Source organism: Macrotis lagotis, chromosome 4, assembly GCF_037893015.1.
Source record: "Macrotis lagotis isolate mMagLag1 chromosome 4, bilby.v1.9.chrom.fasta, whole genome shotgun sequence".
In the NCBI taxonomy this organism is placed as follows: Eukaryota; Metazoa; Chordata; class Mammalia; order Peramelemorphia; family Peramelidae; genus Macrotis; species Macrotis lagotis.
In genome coordinates, this window is record NC_133661.1 from 116122886 (window position 1) to 116143219 (window position 20334).

Sequence of the window (20334 nt, forward strand, 5' to 3'; positions counted from 1 at the left end):
TGATTTGCCCATGTTGACACAGCTAATAAGTGACAGGAATAAGATTTAAAATCCCTGAGATAATAGAAGTGGCTAGGTGGTGCAGTGGATAGAGCACCAGCCCTGGAGTCAGGAGTACCTGAGTTCAAATCCGACCTCAGACGCTTAATAATTACCTAGCTGTGTGGCCTTGGGCAAGCCACTTAAGTCCATTGCCTTGCAAAAAAAAAACTAAAAAAAAAATCCCTGAGATTTAATTGTTCCCCAAGGCTAAGGTTTGAACACATTGACATAGCTACAAAAGTCAGCCATTGTGGAGTCAGAAGTTTGATACCTGCTTCTGACCAGCAAAGAAGCTGCTAGATAGTATAGTGAATAGAATTCTGAATTTGGAGTCAAGAAGAACTGAGTTCAAATCTAGCATCAGATTTTGGGCAAACCACTTAACCTCTATCCTCAATATCATCATCTGGAAAAGTAGATAATAATGGCATCTATTTCTAGGGTTGTTGTAAGGCACAAATGAGATAATATGTATAAGGCACTTTGCAAACTGTTAAAGCACTACATAAATGTTAATTATTTGGGGGGTTTTTTAGGTTTTTGCAAGGAAATGGGGTTAAGTGGCTTGCCCAAGGCCACACATCTAGGTAATTATTAAGCATCTGAGGTTGGATTTGAACCCAGGGACTCCTGACTCCAGGGCCGGTGTGTTATACATTTCACCACCATTCTATGAAATAAATGTTAATTATTATCAATAATCAAAACTGTATTGCTCCTGAATATTCATTCCCTACTTTGACTAAGCAGACTTCATTTTGTTAACTGGTAGATGTCTGTGCATGTCTCATTTCATTCTAATCCTAAAACTAAATCACTGACTGGCCTGGATTGAAGTAGGCCTGGCCTAGAATAGCCAAGTCTACCTAGAATGGAAGCTGTTCCTACTGCAGTCACTAGTCATTGTAGCCACTCACAACCTCATCTCCCCACTTTTGTGTTCTCCACCAATGGTAGTTCTTGGAAGGTACCAGAAGGTGAGTTAAAAGGTTTGACGCTGTCCTGTATTGTTTGTGTTTTGTAATGTGACCTTTCCAAAATGAGTCTAGTAGGGCTTAAGATTATGCATTATTAAAAGCCAAGGTGACAGAGTTCAGGCCTGGACCCATCTGAATTCTCCTACATTCCCCTTCAAACATCTTTAAAATAATACCCCAAATCAAATTTAGGAATGGCAGAGTCAACAAAAGGTCAGAGGGAAATAATCTTAAACTCAAAAAAAAAATGTTAAAAAATATTTTTAAAAAAAGAATAGGAGGGGCAGCTAGGTTGCACAGTGGATAGAGCACTGGCCCTGGAGTCAGGAATACCTGAGTTCAAATTTGGCCTCAGACAATTAATAATTCCCTAGCTAAATAAAATAAAATAAAAATAAAAAATACAAAAGAATAGGATCAGGAAAAGATTTTTTTAAATTAATCACCAAGTATTTTTAAATACCTATTATGGGTTAGGTATTGGGAGTATAAAAACAAGAATGTAACAATCCCTAACTTGTATTTTCATTCTCTGCACACAGTAGGCATTTTGTAAATGATATTGAAGTACACTGAGCTGGCATGTAGACAACGTTGATACTAACTTTTTTTTCTAGTTACCAGAAACATTATCAAAAACCAAACTCAAATGATCTTTGTGAACCAAGGCCCTCTGTATGACTTCTAGAACTGAGTGTAACACTCCTGGCTTGAAACACTTAGGAGCCTCTGTATTGACCACAGACTTCCTTTGTCCTCCAGGCCTGGCTCCATGTCTCAGCATTGTGTATGGTTTTTTTATGTTTTTTTTCCTCTGTAGGCCGTTGGTTTATCTTGGTCTCAAGATTTTTGCTCGCTTTGGAATCTGTGAATTCCTAAACTGCTCTGAATCAACCCTACGGTCTTGGTTGCAAATTGTTGAAGCCAACTACCATTCATCTAATTCCTACCACAATTCTACACACTCTGCAGATGTACTTCATGCCACTGCCTTTTTCTTGTCTAAGGAAAGAGTCAAGGTAAGCTGTCTTTTGGAACATACATTTAAAGTGTTTTATACATCTAAATGGATAAAATGATGGACCTTGAGTCCATCATTCCCTTTCTTGGATTCAAATTCCCCTTCTTGATTGTTACTAGCTCTGTGACCTGAACCTCTGATAATTCTCCCAATGATTCAATCAATAAGCTAGGGGTACCTAGCTTACATAGTGGATGAAAAAACTGAGTTCAAATGTGGTCTCAGATACTTACTGGCTATGTGACTATAGGCAAGTCACTTTACCTCTATTTGCCTCAGTTTCTTCAATTATAAAATGAGGATAATAGCAGCAATTATCTACTAAGTTGTTGTGAGAATCAAATAAGATGCTATACATAAAAAACACTTAAGAGTATCTGGCAAATAGAAGACACAATATAAATGCTTCTTCTCTTCCTCTTCTCCTCCTACTATGTGTCCCACACTATGTAAAGTCACGGACACACAAATACAAAAGGAAAGACAATCCCTACCCTCAGAAATCTTGTATTTTTCTTATGACTCAAAAAGACATACCTAGTATTAGTGATAGACTGGTTGGTGTTTTCATTCCAAGGTCCCACCCCTAGGAAATCATGGCTCCATGATATTTTGGTATATGAAATAAGAAGATTGGAAAAGTGCCTTTCAGTGTCCCTCCCAGATCTGAGATTCTATGAAATCATAAAATTGGTCACAGTTGTTGTTATTCATTCCTAGTTTGGCTTTAACCAAGTTGTGCATTTTATTTCTGTATTTTAAATTTCTGTCACAAATATTTGTTTTCATTTTATCTTCATTTTCAAATATAGTCTTCTCTTCCCTCCCGAGAGAGCCATCCTTTGTAGCAAATAATAGAAAAGAAAGAGGGAGGGGGGCAGTGAAGCAGTTTAGCAAAAAATAATCAACACAGCATCACTGAATCTGAAAGTTCACACCTGGTTAATTCAGTCTTTTTCTTTTCTTCTCCCTCATGATCCCTTCTGTTTTTAATTAAGAAGTAAGTTTTATTATTACAAAATTAGTTCTTTTGTCACTTTCAATGTGCAGGAGCTGCAGCTGAGGAGAGATGCTAAAAGCATCTAGAGGTGGGTAGGCAACAGCTAGAGAGCTGAGGGAGAGGGAAGAGTGAGATTCTTTCATGTCTCAGCCCACCTCCATGGCAGCTACAGGTAATACTCTTCAGTGCTTGGTGAAATAATGAGACATTTTACTCAAAATGTTCCTGCCCATCTAAACGACCATCCATATTCACTTTGAAGACCCAGTCTGCTTTTAGTCTTCATCCATGAATTAAAAAGACAAAAGCAAACAAAACATTCCCATTCCCATGTGAGGTTTTTTAAAATGATTTCTCTCTATAGAGATTGATCCTGGCACCAAGAGATTTTTACTCCCTAATAAGACCCAAATTACTTTACATATTCAGATCATAGGTTCACAAAATGTTTGTCTGGGGAGGAAACTTTGAGATGAATCTAGTTCTTACTTCCTGAGAGATTTGAAAAAAAAATTAAGGAAAATATCCACTTATTTCCATAATTTCTTCTTCGGTACCCACAAATTTTTATTCTAAAAGCAGAGGGAGGAGGAATGGATTTTGTTATACCATGACCATCATTCCTTAGCATCATGGGATTAGTCCTCAAGATTCTTACCCACATTTATTAAAGAATTTATCCTGTTCCACAGAAATAGTAGATAGATTAATTGGAATCCCAATCTTATCTCATTAACCTTTTCCTCCCCTGACTCAGGGAATGACAGAAAGATTGCTTTAAGTGGGACATCAACAACATGTGTGTTTCAAGAGAACAGGTGGATTCAGGAAGGTGTCAACATTCAGGGTTTCTTTTCCTTTCCCATTGTCTGCTTTGGAGTTTCAAGTATCTTCTATTTGAAGACACCTCCTTTGGGAGCAGGAGTGGAGGTGGGGAGGAAGTTGGGCTAGAGGATTATTTGGGGAAAACATGTTTTTAAATTTTCTTCTCAAAACAGGAACAGGAAAATACATAGATAAATATTGTGGTTTCATTCCATTTGCCTTTTTAATATAGAAGTAAAGACCTTGCTTCATAAGAAATTTTTCTAGCATTTCTATTTTTAGGATGGAAATAAATAGGAATAGAAAATGTTAGGATGTAAAATATTGCATGCTGTGATCATTCCATTTGAGGCATTAGTTACACTTCCCTAGTCCTGTTGTAAGTTAGACCTTGAACTGACTTGAAATAATCAAGTCTTACGAGTGGGTCAGTACACTATGGGAACTTTTAATTTTACTCTGAGTTCCTTGTCAGAAAAAGACCAAGATAAAGAATGTGCTGAGACACAGAAGAAATTTAACTTCTATGCAAGCCTCACTTTCTTATCTCTTGATACTAAGTATTTCTTAGTATGATATACTTAATGTAAGCATTTCTTAGGATCATTGATACCAAGAAATGATACTTTGCTTTCTTTTTATACCATTGACCTGATTTAAATGATCTATTCTTAAAGTGAAAGAATGGCTTCATTTGGAAGCCATAGACATTGACAGATGAGCATTTCATGTGTTCATGGGAAGAGAGGAAGGACACCTAGAACTTGACCTAGTGACTTTTAATTAACAAAGCTGATGGTTAACATATGGTTATCATATCAATGGTTATCTCCATTGCAGGAACAATATGATGTAGTAGATTTAGAAACAGGAAAACCTGCATTCAAATTCTGCATAGTACAAAGCCAGTAAAATCTAGGGCCAGGACTAAACTAGAATCAATGTCTCCTGATTCCTTAGCTCTATCATTCTTTCCACTCAGTTTCAAAATTCTTCAGAATTATGGATAAGTGTTTAATGGTCCCAGGGAAATACAACACCTAAAAGCCACTCAGGTCTAAAGCTAACTGAATACCATAATGTGGAAGGTGGGAAGCAGAGGGAACTGATTTTTTTCAGTTAGTACAATTTGCTCTAAGGTACTTTTCTATCAGTGAGATGTGAGTACCCATGATTAGGAAAGATAGGAAGTATTCCAATGGAGAGAGAGGTTTTTCATTTTTCCTTCCTGATCATTGCTCCCAGATGAAACCTCAAAGTGATTAAGCATATCCAGAGACTTTTAATGTAACCTGGTTCACACACCACCCTCCTGCTCTGTCCAAAACTGAAAACATTTTGGATTGAGCCCCAAGATTTTATAGGAGCGGCTGTTATCCTAGACATTACACTGTATGAAAAAAATGCTGGATTGGATGCTTTTCTCACAATAAAGGGTCACTTTAGCTTAACACAGCAGACTTAAAAGCTGAGGAATGATTGTTCTTAAATGGATAAGAAATGGTGGCTATATCCTGACTGTCTTCCATGAACTTATGGTCTGATGTTCTTAGAAAAAATGAACTCAGAGCAGCTAGGTGGCACAGTGGATAGAGTACCACCCTGGAGTCAGGAGGATCTGAGTTCAAATCTGACCTCAGACATTTAATAATTGCCTTGCTATGTGACCTTGGGCAAGTCACTTAACCCCATTGCCTTAAATAAAATTTTTTTAAAAAAGAATAAAAAAGAAAAAATGAACTCTTCCAAGAACAAAAGGGGGGAAATTATATTTCTTGGATACTCTATTGATCCTTCAACAGCTAATAGTGTTAAAAATAAAACATAAAGAATTTACACTTTATTTATAATAAACTCTCTAAGACCTCATGGAGAGAGCTGCTTCCATCAACTTAAGTTTCACTATACCATTTACTTATGAATGAAATGAATGAAAGGTTTCTTAGTGTGTACCAACTGGCTGCTCACTGATGGAATGTCAGCTGGAATCTAGAATGCTGAAAGGAGGCATAGATGCAAAGCTGATCACTCCACATTTTTCATACTTCTTGTCCAGTTTTCTTTTTTTAAGATTTTATTTTGAGTTTTACAATTTTCCCCCAATCTTGCTTCCCCCCCAACACACACACACACACACACACACACACACAGAAGGCAGTCTGTTACTCTTTACATTTTTTCCCATGGCATACATTGATCTAAGTTGAATGTGATGAGAGAGAAATCATATCCTTAAAGAAGAAAAATAAAGAATAAGAGACAGCAAAATTACATAAAAAGATAACGGTTTTTTTCTAAATTAAAGGTCTATTGGTCTTTGGTCTTTATTCAAACTCCACAGTTCTTTCTCTGGATACAGATGGTATTCTCCATTGCAGATAACCCAAAATTGTCCCTGATTATTGCACAGATGGAATGAGCAAGTCCATCAAGGTTGATCATCACCCCTATGTTGCTGTTAGGGTATACAATGTTCTTCTGGTTCTGCTCATCTTGCTCAGCATCAGTTCATGCAAATCCTTCCAAATTTCCCTGAATTCCCATACCTCCTGATTTCTAATAGAACAGTAGTATTCCATGACATACATATACCACAGCTTGTTAAGCCATTCCCCAATTGAAGGACATTCACTTAATTTCTTTGACACTACAAACAGGACTACTATGAATATATTTGTACAAGTGATATTTTTATCCTTTTTCATAATCTCTTCAGGGTATAGACCCAGTAGTGGTATTGCTGGATCAAAGGGTATGCACATTTTTTGTTGGTCTTTGGGTATAATTCCAAATTGCCCTCCAGAAAGGTTGGATGAGTTCACAGTTCCACCAACAATGTCTTAGTGTCCCAGATTTCCCACATTCCTTCCAACATTGCTCATTGTCCTTTCCAGTCATATTGTCCCATCTGAGAGGTGTGAAGTGGTGCCTCAGAGATGCTTTAATTTGCATTTCTCTAACAATTAGTGATTTAGAGCAATTTTTCATGTCTTGTCCAGTTTTCTATGAAAATTCATATTTTGCTATATTAGAAACAAGTGACAGACTGAAAATTATGGTTGTCACCTAGTCTGTTATTGCCCAGTGTTACTGCAGACATGATTTCACAATTGGGGATCAGAAACTTGGATTTTATCATGTAGTACTGCACTTTTACAAGAAATCCCGAAGTATATCCATCCTAAGAACATTGCTAATGTTCTATTATATATCTGTTCCGTTACATAAATTGCCCAAACAATTTGTTTAGCTATTCCCCACTTGATTGACTTCTGCTGAATTTCTAGTTTTTTAGATACCACAAAAGCTAGAGTAGTAAACTAGAGTGGCTATGTGGAGCATTTTTCTTTTGGCAGTCATAACCATCCCTAAGTCACTCCAAGCAGCCTACAAAAACATTTTTTAATTACATAAAATTATAGATTTTAAAAATTTCATATCAGTTTCATTTTCAAATATTTCCCTCCCCCCACTATCCAATAAGCCTTCCATTATAATAAAAGATAAAACAGAAAGTGGGGGAAGGGAAAAGACATTTCAGCAAAACTAACCAACACATCAATCAAATTTCACAGAAAATGCATGATCTCCCATCTCGCTATTTTTCTCAGATCTTTTCTGGAGCTAGCTCTGATCATTCTGATGATACAACATTTAGTTTCAGTTTTTATTCTTTCTATTTATATTATTTTGATCATTCCTATACATTTTCTTTCTGGTTCTACTAATCACTTCATATCAGTTCACATGCATCTTCCCATGCTTCTCAACATTTGTTATGATAATAATTTCATAAGAGTCAATAATATTCCATTATCTCTATGTACCATAACTCATTTAGCCACTCTGTGGTTAATTAGAATATATGTGCTTTGTTTCTACTGTTTCCATAACACTCATTCTCTCTCTCTCTCTCTCTCTCTCTCTCTCTCTCTCACTTTCACTCTCATTCTCGCACACACGAAAATGCTGAGTATGTGCCTCACCATGGGATCTTTGGTCAAAGAGCACACAATCACTTTAATCATGAGATAACTTGATTTTTTTTTTAAATCTTTTTCCCCCCAGCAAACTTTAGACCCAATTGATGAAGTTGCTGCCCTCATTGCTGCCACCGTTCATGATATAGATCACCCAGGAAGAACAAACTCATTTCTGTGCAATGCAGGGAGTGAGCTGGCAATTTTATATAACGATACTGCCGTGCTGGAGAGCCACCATGCAGCCCTAGCTTTCCAGCTTACTACCCGAGATGAAAAATGCAATATATTTAAAAACATGGAGAGGTAAAGTCAAAGTTCATTCCCTATCTTTCAGCTTCTGTCTTTTAAAATGCTTATTATATTTAATTACTGGTGATATTGCCATTGCAGCCATAGTCAACAACTTTTTTTACTGAATTGTGGAATTTTTAGTGGTTCCTTGAGGCTTCTCTCTGCCTAGGAGTAATGTGTATAACCTGACTTCCTGATGGGAATCAGGAAAGGATTTGGAAAGTAATCCTAGAAATCTTATTTACTTCCTAGCAATCCTAAATTTTTTCCCATATGAGGGGATCTCAAGTCTAGGTCTGCATTCTCAAGTGGTATCATTCCCTGATGTATATGGGACCTGCCAGAGGAGAAAATTTTTTGACTAACTGCTTGGGCATGTATCCCTACTGTGTTCCTTCTTGTGCTGAATAAACTTGATCTATTTGTCTTATTAGTTTGATTACTTGAAAGAGAAGTGAATATCCATGATCCAGTGAACAGAGCATTTGCCCTTGAGTCAGGAGGATCTGAGTTCAAATTTGATTTCAAATATTTACTAGCCATTGTGACCCTGGGAAAGTCCCAATGTCTCAAAAAAAGAAAAGAAATTAATCAGATTCAGACATTACCAGAGAAAATTTTTAGTAAAGACAAAAACAAACTGTAAAACAAGATTTCTTAACCTGAGGACCACAAATTTGAGTGGTTTTTTTTGATACTTTCATTGTAATCCTATGAATTATATTTTTATGCATTTAAAAACATCCTGAGAAAGGTTTCATTCATACACTTCCCCTAGACTGCCAGAAGGATTCATATTTTAAATCTTTTATAGTATCATTATTGAGACTTTTAATCTGAAACCAGATTTGTGGTTCTGAGCCACACATTATATATAAATTTCAAGAAAAAGTTTATAAATATATCATCTTATGCCATCAGAGTATGACTGACAGGATATAGCATGTATCCACTGAATATATTCTCCAGAATGCTAGCTATTTTTCTATTTTAGAATAAAAAGTTTTAAATAGAGCAAAGCAGGAGTAAGAGGCAGTTTTAAAGGGGCATGAAGACAGTTTGGGAGTCAAGATGATAGTGGGTTTGAGCCTTGTCTGTGAATAGATTGACTTATGATCATAGGAAAGTTTTTTACTCTCTCATTGCTCTAAGAACTCTCATTGCCTAGAGCAAGGAGAGATTAAAATTATTACAGAATAATTATAGCAAATTATTGCAAAAAATTATCAATCTATATTCATAGAAGTTTCCTCACTATAATGAAATCATAGATGTGAATGAAAAAAAATAAGGATAGAGTAAATCAGGATTTCTATCCTTAGGGGGTAAGGGAGGAAGAGTAGGGAGAATGATCAGTCTACCAAACCAATGTAGAATACAGAGGAAAAGAATATTACCCGCCACTGTAGAGAGCAAAAATAGGCAGCTGGGAGGCTCAGTGGATAGATCACTGGACCTGGAATCAGGAAGACCTGAATTCAAATTTGACCTCAGACACTTAAAACTAGGTCACCTTAAGCAAGTCACTTAATCTCTATTTCCTTTTTTTTTTTTTTTTTTTGGTTTTTGCAAGGCATTGGGGTTAAGTAGCTTGCCCAAGGCCACACAGCTAGGTAATTATTGTCTGAGGCTAGATTTAAACCCAGGTACTCCTGACTCCAGGGCCGGTGTTCTATTCACTATACCACCTCGTGAACCCTCTTTGCTTTAATCCACGGGAACAAGAACAGCAAACCACTCCAGTGTCCTTGCCAAGAAAATCCCATGAGCAGTATTGACATGCTGTGATCCACAGGATCATGAAGATTTGGACACAACTGAAGAGCAACAATAGTTTAGGAAAGTAGAACTTCCCTCGGAACAATAAAATTGGGAACAGAAATCCTTGTCAGTTTCCAGAAAAATATTGATCCCACCTTTTTCCAAGACTGAAACAAATGGTTTCAGTATCAATGAAACAAGTGATGTCATTGCAATGAGAGAGGTCTAATATCTAGAATTAGGGAGATGCTCTTCCTTAGACTGATATTTCATATTTTGTTCAGTTCTGGGTGCTCCCATTTTGGAGGGAAATTGATAAACTGAAGACCACCTATAGGAGGGTGATGAAGATAGTGAAAGATTGGGAGTTTCTAGATTAGAATTATTAGACTTGTTCAATGTGATTCTTAAAGACAAAACTAAGAACAGTGGGAAAATGTAGCAAAGATAAATGTAGGTTTATGAAAAAGTAATACTTCCTAATAACTTGGGTAACTCCAAGAAGTAGAAGAAGCTGCCTCAAGTGATGATGGGCTTCTCTGGGTTTGAAGGCCTGTCAACAAAGATTGGATAGCTAACCTGTTGGGCATATAATTATTCTAGATGACACCTGAGATTCTGCCATTCTAATATTCCTTACTATGAGGGTATTATTTTCTGGCCTACTTTTTATGGCAAACTCCCTTAGGTATTTTAATGTGTCAAGGTGCTTCCATCTATGTTCCATTCTTGACTGCAGCTGACTCCAACCAACTTCACATATCTGCTATATTTTTAAAAGAGATTTTTATTCTCTATCAAGCATTTCTTAACACAGCAGTTTTACTCCTCCCTTTATGTCTTTATGTCATTGTCATTTCTGGACATGTTCTGTACTCCCAACAGCCTCCATCAAGACAAAGGAATTGAATCCTTCCTCTTTAACAAAAGAAAAAAGATAAGTAAAAAAAAAAATAACTGAGTGACCTCACCTGACTGTGGTTAAGAATCAGCCCCAGGAGGCCTTGACCTCTCTTCTGCAAAGAGAGCTTTATTTCATTATCTTTTCTCTGAGAACAGAGTATGGCTTCCTTCAAGTGACCTTCTCCTTTACATTGTAGTAGACATTTTGTATATTGCTCTTCCACTTCTACTGGTTTCCCACTGCATCAGTTCATGAGGGGCAGAGTGATATGATGGAAAGAAAGATGGCCTCTGCCTCCTGAGGTTCTAGCACTAATAGGAATTGGCTGTGTGACATTGGGCAAGTCACTTGCAATTTCAATATCCTGAGGTAATTCTCTACAACTATAAAGTACAAAGCATTTCACATAGAATTGATATATTGATTGTTTCTCACTAGGTTGAGGGGGGGGAAATAGAGGGAGAAAGAGAATTTGGAACTCAATTTTTTTAAATGAATGTTAAAAATAAATTTAAAAATAATAATTTTTTAAGTCAGAAGAGATGTTGATTTGCATTGGTAAAAAAGTGTTTCCATATTGGGAATTCCCTTTGCAATGAAATCTTATATCCACCCCCCCCAAAAAATGCCAATTCATATAAATTTTCCTTGTTTTATTTTATTCTATTACTTACTGTTCAATAATATTCCATTAGGGCAGCTGGGTGACACAATGGATAGAGTGCCGGACTTGGAGTCAAGAAGACTCCTCTTCATGAGTTCAAATCTGGCCTCAGACACAGTAAGTGTGTGACACTTACTGACAGACACACAACTGTGTGCCCCTGGATAAGTCACTCAGTTCTGTTTGCCTCATATCCTTATCTGTAAAATGAGCTGGAGAAGGAAATGGCAAACCATTCCAGGATCTTTGCCAAGAAAACCCCAAATGGCGTACAAGGAGTTGGACACAGCTGAAAAATTACTAAATGACAATTTACATCTAAATACATTAATTCCCCAGTCAATACACACCCACTTGGGGTTTTTTGTAGTTCTTTACTACCACAAGAAGTGCTACTATGAAATATTTTTACATATTCTATACCTTCATTTCAATTTTTTGTCTTCTTGGAGCATTTGCCCAGTAATGGGATTAAAAGGTCCAAAAAGGATCTGAACCATTAGGTCACTTTTCTTATATAATCTCAAATTGTTATCCAGCATGGCTTGTCTTTCCCTTTCTACTTCTTACTTTCTGATATTTAAATTGTCTGAACAATGGGTATACATAACACAGATCATACTCTTGCTTTTGGAGGCATTTTTTTCTCTTCCTCTCAATGATTAGTGGTGGAATCTCATTTTGTCATTTTAAACAGGAATGAATATCGGACTCTTCGTCAAGCCATCATTGACATGGTCTTAGCAACAGAAATGACCAAGCACTTTGAGCATGTCAATAAATTTGTCAACAGCATCAACAAGCCCTTAGCAACACTAGAAGAAAATGGGGTAAGTGAAGCCTGCTTCAAAGACAGCCCCCACATAATAGGCCAGATAATGTTGGATCAGACTATGTGTAACTCATCACCACTATATTTATCAATGTCACCTAAGCACCTATTACATGCAAAGTCCCTTTTAGACACTGGGACTAACCAAAGCAGAATACAGTACAACCTTCTATCTTCATAGAATTTAAACACTACAGTGGGGATAGGTTATACAAATATGATACAGTATAGAATATGACACGAGTGAAGGAAAAACTAAGGTAGAACTAGGACATTTTGCTGAAGGAAATCACACTTTTCAGGGGATTTATGTAGGTAGGTTCAAGGAAGGGACCTGAAGGCATTATGTCTTAGAAACCTGTATTTTGGGCCAACTAAGTGGCTCAATGGAAAGAATACTGGCCCTGGAGTCAGGAGGACCTGAGTTCAAATCTGGCCTCAGACATTTAATAATTGCCTAGCTGTGTGACCTTGGGCAAGTCACTTAACCCCATTGACTTAAATACATATATATATATATATATATATATATATATATATATATATATTTTTTTTAAAAACACATCTATTTCTGAGGAAACTCTTTTGCAAACCATGAAGGATTATATAAATGTGACTAAAAGACTCTATCTAAACATAATAATTGTGCCATATTCTTAAAGTTTACTGGAGAAAGAAGTTCCTTGTAGTTTGTTCTAGTACTTTAAAAGCTACCATGTAAGGAAGAATACCCTTAGTTCTAATAGACATAGCATCTTCTCCTATAGGAAGTCATTAGATATATTGACAAGGTCATCAATAACTTACTCAGTGAAGAAAATCTGAGTGTATTATAGAGATAAGGCCCATCTTTTTTGCTAGTTTCTTGGTGAGAATGCCATATAGGGTCAAATAAGAATCCTTATTGGTATCTTCTCATCTCTTACATACTCTTTATCTGTATCATCTCTCACTATTTCTTACCAAAATTAGATTTTTAGAAGTTTGGAACTGAACAAGATCTCAGAGGTCATGTTAAAGCCAAACCTATCATCCTCCTTCCTCAATCAACATCCCTTCAATCCAGTTAAGCAAGTATGTATGAAGCATCTGCCATATAAAGGCACTGTGTTTTTCAAAGACAAAATAAAAAGTATATATATTCCCTTCCCTCAGCTCATAGCAGTATACTGGAAAATATAAAATTGGTAAATATAAGATAATTTGAGGAGGAAGAGAGCCCTAGCTAAGGTTTAGAGGAATTAAGAAAAACCTCTGGCAGAATATGTAACTGAAAATGAGCTTTGAATTAAGCTAAGTATTCTGAGAGGTAAAGTTGAGAAGAGAATGCATTCTAGACATGGGGGACAGCTAAGTCAAAGGCAGGGAAGGAAGAGATAAACTTTTTAATTTAGAGGAGCAAGCAGGTCAATTTGGCTACAAGATGGAGTGTGTAAAGGGGAAAAAAGTGAAATGTCTAGAAAGGGAGGTAGGAACCAGTTTGCAAAAAGCTTTAAGCAATAAGCTGAGTATATTTATATTTTTTCTTGGAGGCAATGAAAAGCCCTTAAGGATTTTTGAAGAGGGGAGAACAGTTTTTTGATAGCTATTTGGGTGACCACTAGGTTAGGGGGGAGAGAGAGAGACAGACAAACAGACATACCAGACAGAGACAGAGAGACAGGAAGTAGGAGAGAGTCTGGGAGTCTGAAATACAATAGAGGCTATTTGAATAATTGTTCACATTTTACTGTTTCTGTCAATGACATTCTACCAATCACTCAGTCATCTGGGATTCTAACTTCCTTTTCTTCTCTTCTTTACAATCTATCTCTGACACCAAGAAACTTTCTTCTTTCATGGATTCATTCATTTCTCTTTTTCCCTCTTACTACTGCTTTAATCATTGTTCTCATCATGCCATATCTGGGCTACGATCATAATTCTCTAGCAATTGAGTTATCTATCTTTTCTCTCTCTTTCCTTTCCAGTCTTCCTGCACATTGACAATCATATTAGTCTCTGGTTGAGGAAGTGATCTAAAAATGAATTAAAACATGTTAACCTGACATTCAAGGCCTTCACTACCTCTCTGAATTTATCTTTTGCTATATTTTATTCAGCTGGAGGAAACATTTGATATTATTTAAACTAACAGTATTCCCTTCCTCTTTTTAAAAAAACTTGATATTTTAAAATAATCTTCATAATATAAATATATTATTATATATTGCTGATATAGTGATAATCTTTATCTCTTAATAAATCCCTTTCTATTTCTTACTCAGAGAATCATCCCTTTTTAATAAAGAATAAAAAAAGAAAGGAAAAAGCAATTCAGCAAAACTAATTAATACAGGAACTAAGTTCAATAACATACTGATAGGCTTCCCAACTCTGCAAAGAAGAGAGCCTCTCTCCTTAGTTTCCAGAAAAAGAAATGAAAAGTTTAAGTAATCTCCTGAGTTCATATTGTCAGTGAAAAATCCAGAATTAGAACCTTTTCACTATATCACATTGCCTCATAAGCCCTCTTTAGCACTCCAATCTTTCAAGGATCTTGAAGTTTTAAATATATATGTATAAAATAAATTTTGTATATATATTTACCATATATATACATTTCGTATATAGATATATAGTAGCAAAGTAACCACTTAATACTTAAATCTTCTTTCCATGTGCTGTGTGATTGACACACAAAAGATCTGACATTTTACAATGGTATTTTACCTCCCCTCCCACCTTATTAGGAATCTCCCCCTTCTCAAGCCTTTTCACATACACAAACTGGTACTTTCCACACCATTGCTGTTGTAGCTGGAAAATTATAATAATGACTTCCACTGTTAGGATGTTTCTGCTCTTGAAAGAAAATTTTGATTAGAGTGTTGTGATTTAATGACTCTGATTTAATAAATCAGAGGTCAAAAACATTTCAAATGCTGTCTTAATGTAAAAAAGTTTAAATTTGTTTCAACAAATAGTTATTACATTTAACATATGATATATGAGAAGATCTGAAAGATATACAGAGTATAGTTGAGACATGGCTACTGTTAACATAAAGCAAAAAATCTAGTAGGGAGATGGGATTAGACTAGCTGACCTCTGAAGATCTCTCCACTGAAAATCTGAGGCATACTTTTGATACACAATCAGCCAACAAGCATTTATTCAGCATCTTCCATGAGCCAGGCATTCTAAGTACTGAAGATATAAAGGAAGGCAAAAGAAAGCCCCTGCTTTCAAGGAGCTCACACACAGAATACTGGGAAAGATGACTTGCAAACAGCTTGTACAAAATAAACTGGGGGTGGTGGTATCAGAGAGAATTAAATTTAAGGATCTCTGGGAAAGGTTGCTTGAAGAAAGTGGGATTTTAGCTGAGACTGGAAGAGATTCTAGAAAGTAGGGAGAGGATTCAGGCATAGATGACAGTCCATGAAAGTGCTCAGAATCTGGAGATGGATTGTCTGTGCAAGGAACAGCAAGGATGTCACTGGATCTTAGCCTACATGAAGGAGAATAAGGTATAAGAAGACTGGGAAGGTAGGAAGGGATCAGGTTATGAAAAGTTTTTTAAATTATAAATACCAAAAATTATGTAAGTATAGCATGGTGTGATGATGTAAGGACCCGGGTTCTAAAAATCACCCTAACTTACTTGTGGGAAGATTATTAAGTAAAATGGAAAGAGAAATGATATGGTTTTCTTCCTCTATCATTGAACCCAAGGAAGGGATAGGAAATAAAACTTCATTCATTGATTTATTTATTCAATTATGGAGTGAACATTTATTAAGCACCTACTGTATACCAGGCACTATGTTACTTGTGCTTAAGTCTGTGAGTGGTTCAGAGTCTCAGATTTAGAATTGGGAGGGACTGAAGAGTTCATCTCATCCACCCACCACATCTTTTTGAGATGACAAAGCTATGTAGATAATAAAGAGGAGTCAGAATTTGAACAAGGTTCTTTGGCTATAAATTCTGCTTTTTCCCCTACTGCCTCTCCATGGAGACATATCTAAAAGAAGCAAGAGACAGACACATCATGGATCACTACATTTACATGATTGAAAATGAAACTGTCCCCTTTGCAACAGGCAGTTGGCAATAAAAATTTTAATTGACAAGAGCAGACTGACAGGAACTTGACTTGACAACAGCAAACATTTGAACAAATTCAGACATACTTGTCAAATGCGAACATTGTTTCATTCATTCATGGCCTTCCAAAAGACTGAAAGTCTTTCCTTAAATAACTAGTCCTGTTTTTAGAAGTATTAATAAATAGTTCATGAATTTATTCATTTAGCCTAAAGAAGGAAAAAAAGGGGGGCAACTAGGTAGCACAGTGGATAGAGCACTAACCCTGGAGTCAGGAGTACCTGAATTCAAATCCTGACTCAGACACTTAATAATTACCTAGCTGTGTGGCCTTGGGCAAGCCACTTAACTCCACTGCCTTGCAAAAACCTAAAAAAAAAAAAAAAAAAGAAATAAAGGAATGGTGATGATGTAATCATTATCTTTACCCAGGAAAGACCACCAAAAAAGAAGGGGCACCAGACTTAACTCTATGTGATCACAGAGACACTTTTAGACTATTGGGTAGGAATTATAGATGGGAAAATTTCAGCTTAATTGTTATTAGAGTTGTCCAAAAATAGACCAATGAAATAATGAATCTTTCAATATCAATGGTATTCCAATAATCAAGTGAATCTGTCTCATCAAATATGAGTATTTCCTCAGATTACATATTACAACGAAGCTATACCTGTTCATCCTCTTGTATTTTTTCTTCCCATGTTCATGTTCTACCAAAAAGTCACAATAGAGGATCTATCCAAGGTGTTAACACATGTGGACATCTGTCCTATTATACTTCACTCTTTCCATATAAATAGCCAATATTATTTTTTAGCCATACATTTCTTTGATGACATCTTTTGTATTACCCCCTCCCTGTGATGCTTTGTGAGCCATGTATGGCAACCTATTCTAATCTCCCATGTGCTTCTCCACTGCCCTTTGGGTGATCCCCAACTTCAGTTCTTCAGATACTGTAGTGATGCAATGTCAATTTAATTTCCAGTGTGATTTAATTTAATTTGATGGGGATGTTCTTCAGGGTATTCATGATTCAATTCAGGGTTTGATTTGATGGTCTCTGAGGTCCCTTCAAACTCTTATAGTCTCCTATCCTAATTATTGTTTCCCATACACATTCATTACTTTAAGATCTGTAGCTTTTTTTGGGCTCACTTCAATTCCAGCCTGCTTTATCTGTCTCTTGGACAGTAGCCTTTGGATGACCTGTTATCACTTCAAACTCAATATGCAACAAACTGAACTGATTTTTCTTTTGAAGTGGGCTCCTCTTCCAAACTTTCCAATATCTATTTTTTTATTCAAACCATCAGGGATATTTTAGGGAAAATCTAGAATTAATCTGTGATCTTTTTTCTTTTCTTGAATCCCATATTGTTTTTTCTTCCTTTGAAATGTCTGTTGAGCTCCCTTTTGGTTTGTTCCTCAAACTTACTATATGCCATGAGGCAAGTTCTATCACCTCAGCTTCCTCAACTATAAAATGAAGAAATTATATTAGATAATTTCTAAGGGTCCCTCTTCTTGAGATAAAATTTTGATTCCATTCAGTTTCCTGCTACCAACACTTTTGCCCAGGTCCTTATCAATCCTGCCTTGCAAAATCCATTTAATTAGTCTGCCTGACTCTAGTCTCTCCCATAAAATTCCCTACCTAACACCACCAGGCTAGTCTCCCTACAAAACAATATTTTCACATAGCATGCCCAAGTTCAGAAACCTACATTTCTTTATGACCACCTTAGAATCAAATAATATACAAATTTAACACTATAAGAAACAGGGATCATCTAATGATATTTCTTCAATTAACAAACATAAATAAGCTAGAGCCCAGAAAATTTAATTGACTTGCCCAAGCAGATTAATGGAAAATCCTGATCATGAGATCAGAACAGAAGAGTCCTCAGAGGCCATCTAATCCAATTCCTTCATTTTACTAATGAGGAAACCGAGGTCCAAGAAAGTACAGTGATTCCCGCCCCCAGGTCACACAGATGATAAAGGGAGCATTTAAACCCAGGACCTTTGATTACATTGTATCTGTTTTATTAGAATGAACACTTGCAGTACAGAGGTGGCCCATTAACATGAGATTTGAACCTTGTACTACACACTTAGCACATCTTGGTGATAAGACAAGTCCATTTAAAAAATTAAATTCCTACATGGGTGGCATCCAAAAAATATAACTCATTCTATACTCAGATTCTATCCTCTTCCCATCAGAAGGTGCATAACATGCTTCATCTCTTGAACGTTTAGAATGATAGTTCTGATAGGCTTCCTTATAGTTTTCTCTCCCAATAGCTCTTAAAGACAACAAAATAAGCAAAGCAACAAAATTTGCTTTCCTTCATTTTCCTTCTTCCTATTATTTTATCTTCTTGTTATACTATCTGAACTCTTTCCCAAGTCCTGCTGCCCCTCTTATTCCAAAAATCCATTTGCTACTAAGATTGTCATTTGCTAAAGTATATTTATTGTTATTTCAAAAACATTTTTTTAGCATAAGTGCTTTCTTTTGTGTATCCTAGAACATCCTGGAGAACACCTAGTATGGGAATAAGGGGATTTATGACTTAGCAGATAAATCCAAGGAACTCTCTGAGATCAAATGATTTGTCCACAATTATACAATTAGCTATGTTGTCAGAAGCAGGATTTGAACCCAGATCTTTTTTTACTTCAAGTCCTAGGACCCATCCACTAAACCACACCACCTCTCTATTACATTTTACATTATTTTCCTGGTCAACCCTGGGTGAAATCTAGTGGGGAGGGGTGGTAATACAGGAAGAAGCCAGCTAAGGAACCACTAATTGGTATTACTTCTCAGTAACTTCTCAGTAAGTTTAGCCCATGGCTAAATGAAGCTAGTAAGAACAAGAAGTTGGAGTGAGAATCAGTAAACAATTATTAAGCTCTTACTATGTGCCACACACTGTGCTGCAAAAAAAGCATAAGACAACCCCTTCCTTTAGAGAGTTCACAATCCAATGGAAGATGACAACACAATAAAAAGAAGTTGAAGAGGTTGGGGAGTTACCTGGGAGAGGACATGATGAAGTTCTACATCAGGTTGAAAATGATCCAAAGTTATCTGGCTGGGTTTATCTTGTAGAATGATGGATTTCTAAAGATCATAAAATCCAGGGAAGCAGCTAGGAAATGATGACCTAAATGCCATAGATTCCCTCCTTAAATGACGTAGTATCAGAAATGTGTTTTCTAATGTTCACCTTCACCTTCTCCAGTCAGAGGGAAAGAGTTTCAGTTTTGAGTTGATTTCATCTTAGACAATAAGTTTCTGGAGATGCTGAAAGCAGTCAACTGGGAAATGATGAGGTGAATATGCTGGATGCCCTCCTTAAATGGTGGAGGATCAGAGAATTCTTTTTTTACATTCTTGGGTTACTCAAACCACAGAATTTTAACAATCAGTCAAGTATCACTTATAAGTAAATTGAGGCTTAGGATTTATAATTCACCTGAAGTAGGTAGGTATTTAGTAATAATAATAATAACCAATAATCAATAATAATGATCAATTTAGGATGAAGCATATGGAATGTTTATTGAATAATGGGTAAATTGATCATTATTATTGATTATTGATTATTATTATTATTTTTTATTTTTATTACCAAATACCTACCTACTTCAGGTGAATTATAAATCCTAAGCCTCAATTTACTTATAAGTGATACTTGACTGATTGTTAAAATTCTGTGGTTTGAGTAACCCAAGAATGTAAAAAAAAGAATTCTCTGATCCTCCACCATTTAAGGAGGGCATCCAGCATATTCACCTCATCATTTCCCAGTTGACTGCTTTCAGCATCTCCAGAAACTTATTGTCTAAGATGAAATCAACTCAAAACTGAAACTCTTTCCCTCTGACTGGAGAAGGTGAAGGTGAACATTAGAAAACACA

At 36.2% G+C, this 20334-nt stretch overlaps 1 protein-coding gene across 6 annotated transcripts in view; it reads left to right on the forward strand.

The window, feature by feature from the left end:
• The window catches only part of PDE8A (phosphodiesterase 8A), a 263475-nt gene that overhangs the window by 225164 nt on the left and 17977 nt on the right, over window positions 1–20334 (forward strand). For 5 of the 6 annotated variants that reach the window (XM_074233948.1, XM_074233949.1, XM_074233950.1 and 2 more), the window contains 4 exons: window positions 1840–2038; window positions 7934–8151; window positions 12166–12298; window positions 13273–13374. In XM_074233948.1, the coding sequence (XP_074090049.1) occupies window positions 1840–2038; window positions 7934–8151; window positions 12166–12298; window positions 13273–13374 (652 nt within the window). The remainder of the gene's footprint in view (window positions 1–1839; window positions 2039–7933; window positions 8152–12165; window positions 12299–13272; window positions 13375–20334) is intronic. The other variant, XM_074233951.1, reaches the window with a different exon arrangement.